The following is a 4,358-nucleotide window of genomic DNA, read 5'->3' as shown; positions in this document are numbered from 1 at the left end:
GAGGAGGAGGAGGAGGAAGAGGAGGAAGAGGAGGAGGAGGAGGAGGAGGAGAAGGAGGAGGAGAAGGAAGGAAAAGAAGAAAGGGAAGGTGGAGGAAGTGGTCGAAAGTACGAGGAAGAGAAGTAGGGGGAGGAGAAGGGGGAAGAAGAAGAAGAAGAAAAAGAAGATGGAGGAAGTAGTGGAAAAAGGAGGAGGAGGAGGAGGAGGAGGAGGAGGAGGAATAGTATCAAGAACAACAAGAACAAAACTAAGACAAAAATAAAAAAAAGTGTGTGTGTGTGTGTGTGTGTGTGTGTGTGTGTGTGTGTGTGTGTGTGTGTGTGTGTGTGTGTGTGTGTGTGTGTGTGTGTTGCCTGTACGTATGTGTGACTGGCCTCTCCTCTGTGTTACGAGAGTGTTACAAAGTGTTACGTGTGTTTGAAATATTGATCTGTGTTTACTGGATGTTGTTAAGAAAGAACATTCTCTCTCTCTCTCTCTCTCTCTCTCTCTCTCTCTCTCTCTCTCTCTCTCTCTCTCTCTCTCTCTCTCTCTCTCTCTCTCTCTCTCTCTCTCTCTCTCTCTCTCTCTCTCTCTCTCTCTCTCTGTTTACCTAGCACACTTTTCTTCCTCCAGAAAGGTTGTGTTAATTAAGTAATTGTTAATTATAGTATTGAATATTGGCTGGAGAAGGGAGGGAGAGAAAGGGAGGGAGGGAAGGAGGGAGGAGAGAAGGAGGGAAGGAGGGAGAAGCCAGATTTAATTAATAGCTTCGGCATGAGGAGGACAAGAAAGGGAGGAGGGAGGGAAGGAGGGAAGGAGGAGAGGGAAAGGAGCTCGAAAGGTGAGGGAAGGAGGAGGGAGGGATGGGAGAGGAGGAGGAAGGGGAAGGAAAAGAGTTTGAAAGATGAGGGAGGGAAGGAAGGAAGGAAGGAAAAAGTAAAGAAAATAGGAAAGGAGAGAAGAAGTCTGTGAAAAAGTAAGAGTGAAAGATAAAGAGAATGAGAGGAAATGAGGAAGAGATAGTGGAGAGTAAAGAAAATGTGAGAAAAGAATAAAAGAGGAGGAGGATGAACACAAAGGAAGAACAAACATCAGCAGACCTGTTTGACCTTTATAAACTTTTACTCGTTTGTGATAAGCTACGTACACTAGTTCATCTGAAATGAGAAATGTGGAGTAGTGAAGGCGAGGAGCAGAGGAGGAGGAGGAGGAGGAGGAGAAGAAGAAAGGAAGGAAGGAAGGAAAGAAGGAAGGAAGGACGAAAGGAAGAAAGGAAAGCAGTGATGATGTTTGTGGAGATAAAACTTTATAACGGTTATGTGTTTGTGTTCGTGTTTAGTGTGTGTCTGTGTGTGTGTGTGTGTGTGTGTGTGTGTGTGTGTGTGTGTGTGTGTGTGTGTGTGTGTGTGCGTCGGGCACACGGGCCAGGCAGCATCTCGCTCCGTGACCGCCACGTGTCCCCCGCGCCAGGACGTGATGAGTGAGCGGCCCGGCGTGCCTGCAGCAGCGGCGCCTGGCGGGACCTGAGGTGCGGTGAAGTGAGGCGCGGTGATGCAGGAGGCGCCGCGTGTGTACCTGCCCGCCCCGCCCCGCGCCGCACGCCCACCATGAAAGCCTCGGTCAGACTCAAGGCGCCGCGCTGACCACTACCCATTGACTGCTGCTGCTGCTGCTGCTGCTGCTGCCCGCTGAGTGCCGAGTGCTGAGTAGTGTGTGCTGACCTGTGCCTCAGTGACCCGCCGCCAGTGCCTGAGTGGTGACCTGACTCGCTCATCCGAGCGTCGCCTTACCAGCGGGCCCGGGAGAGGTGCACACTCTCGCGGCCTTTGGGCGCCGCCACCACGCCCGCCGCGCCCCTAGCATGGGCAATGAGGGCGGCAAGATTACCAGCTACGACGACCTGTGCATCGAAGGCCTGGCGGGCGGCGGCGGCGGCGGCGTGGTGTCGTTGGACTCAGGGCTGCGCGGCCTCAAGGCGCGGCGCACCACCAGCCTGGTGTTTGGGCGGCGCGCACGGGTCGCGGCGGCCACGGAAGACGACACCTGTTCCAGCGACGACAGCGGCGGCTTCCGTACCGAGTGGAGCGACGCCGAGGCGGCGGCGGGCGGCGGCAGGGTGAAGGTGCTGCGGCGGCGGCGGCAGGGTGAGGCGCCCTCCGCCAGGCGACCTTCCATGGCCATGGCCAGCAGGCGCCCCCTGCTGGCCGAGTCCTCCTCGCCTCCCTCCTCCCCCGGACACTCCCCCCACACCCACAATAGAGGAGATGCCTCTGCCAAGGGGTCCTCGGGGGCGCCGCGTCCCCTGCCCCGGTGACAGGACTGGCTGATCAGCCACAGGAAGCGCGCCCCACCTCAAAGTCTCCCCCCTCCCCCCGCCCCGCTCATCCTCCTTCAGGGAGTTCACTGCTCCAGTTCTCACCGCCACCACCACCCCCGCCGGTGCCGCCGCCGCCGCCGCCGCCACCACGGTGCGCGCCGAGGTTCACCGAGACTTGCTGGCCCGCGCGGCGCTGCCTGGCGGGGCGGAGGACGAAGGACTCAGGGCGACTGGTGGCGGGACGGACAAACCTCCTCCCCTGACGGGGGTGGCGTCCCCCAGGACGGGCACGTTGTCCTCCACGCCGCGCCTTACCCGCGGCCTCGCCACCACCGCCTCGCCACCCCTCACTAACATCGACACGTGCAGGACGTCCCCTCGGGCTGAGAGTGGCGCGCCGCCCCCGCCTCCTGAACCTGCCCCGCCCTTTGCGGCTGCCACCGCCACTGCCGCCGCCCGCCCGCAGTTCAGGAAGTCGTCGGCCATCGCCAGCCTGTACCTGCACGGCGGCCACCTTGGGCGCCGTGCCCCGCCGCTTCCCGCCGGCTGGTCTGCGCGGCGCGTGCTGCTGACAGGCAACGTGCGGCGCCTGGCGCAGCGCTTTGAGGAGAAGGCCAGCAGCGGCCCTGACGCCCCGGACTCCAGCGGCGACGACCGCTGGGTGCCCACCAGCGTCAGGCTGCGGCGCCTGCTGCGACACACCCAGGCCAGAACCGCCGCCACCAGCGTCGCCCACCGGCGGCCACCCCCGCCCCCTCCGCGCCATGACTCCAAGGTACTGCACCGCCAAGTCCACGCCTGGCGAAGCCCCTCAGCATTCCCCGCCACCCCTCCCCGCGGCGTCTCCACCTCCGTGTGGTTGTGCCCTGCCCAGCCTCCTGCTGCTCCGCCCTCCCCTCCCCGTGATGGGCGCAGGCTCAATCACAGCCTCCTTTCCCTACTCACCGTTCCTCCCACCACAGCCTCGCCCCCTTGGCCCCTCCCTTCACACCTGCTTTGTCCACACCACCGCCATGACCCACACCCTTCCCCCAAGGTGTGGCCGCGCCGCCACCACGCTGCGCCCCGCGCCACATTGCCAGCCACACACCTCCGCGTCCTGCCACTCCCAATCACTGCTAACGGATCGTATATTGACGCTTTTGTCATGGAAGCCTGAGTCTGCTTATTATTACTGTCGCTATTATTATTATTATTATTATTATTATTATTATTATTATTATTATTATTATTATTATTATTATGACCTCCATGATGTGTGTTTCTCCTCCCGCAATATTTTCCACAATTTCTTTCCTGTTTGATAATGCGCAGCAATTCTTCTTAATTATTTTAAAAGGCTCGTCAATTCTTTTAATGAATGCACACATTTTTGTCGCGTCATATCACACACGCACACACACACACACACACACACACACACACACACACACACACACACACACACACACACACACACACACACACACACACACACACACACACACACCCTCTGTACATTTTCAGTTTGTTAACTGCCGGAAGAATAAACCGTTTATTATTATTATTATTATTATTATTATTATTATTATTATTATTATTATTATTACACACACACACACACACACACACACACACACACACACACACACACACACACACACACACACACACACACACACACACACACACATGACCTGGTTTCCTGTCTCCTTCTTCATCTTGTTAATGACAGTTTGATTTCACGATAATTGGGTGTCAGTGACCTTAATTCCTCCTCCTCCTCCTCCTCCTCCTCCTCCTCCTCCTCCTCCTCCTCCTCCTCCTCCTCCTCCTCCTCCTCCTCCTCCTCCTCCTCCTCCTCCATCAAATAGGATAAACTGTTTGCTAATACTGTTTACTACTTAATAATTATCTTGTGTGTGTGTGTGTGTGTGTGTGTGTGTGTGTGTGTGTGTGTGTGTGTGTGTGTGTGTGTGTGTGTATGTGTGTGTGATAGACAGACAGACAGACACCCAGTTATCATCAGTCATGCCTCCATATATAACCTTCTCTCCTTCCTTCTCAATCCTCCCTTCCC

General features: G+C 56.6%; 1 protein-coding gene across 1 annotated transcript in view; it reads left to right on the top strand.

The window, feature by feature from the left end:
• LOC135090021 (uncharacterized) overlaps positions 1-2,431 on the top strand; it is a 19,022-nt gene extending 16,591 nt beyond the window's left edge. Inside the window, exon 2 of the mRNA XM_063986248.1 lies at positions 1,453-2,431. Coding sequence (XP_063842318.1) covers positions 1,844-2,296 — 453 coding nt within the window. The 5' untranslated portion in view covers positions 1,453-1,843 and the 3' untranslated portion in view covers positions 2,297-2,431. The remainder of the gene's footprint in view (positions 1-1,452) is intronic.
• The last annotated feature ends 1,927 nt before the right edge of the window (positions 2,432-4,358 follow it).

Source organism: Scylla paramamosain, chromosome 34 (assembly GCF_035594125.1).
Source record: "Scylla paramamosain isolate STU-SP2022 chromosome 34, ASM3559412v1, whole genome shotgun sequence".
In the NCBI taxonomy this organism is placed as follows: domain Eukaryota; kingdom Metazoa; phylum Arthropoda; class Malacostraca; order Decapoda; family Portunidae; genus Scylla; species Scylla paramamosain.
This window is presented reverse-complemented; position numbering and strand designations above follow the sequence as displayed.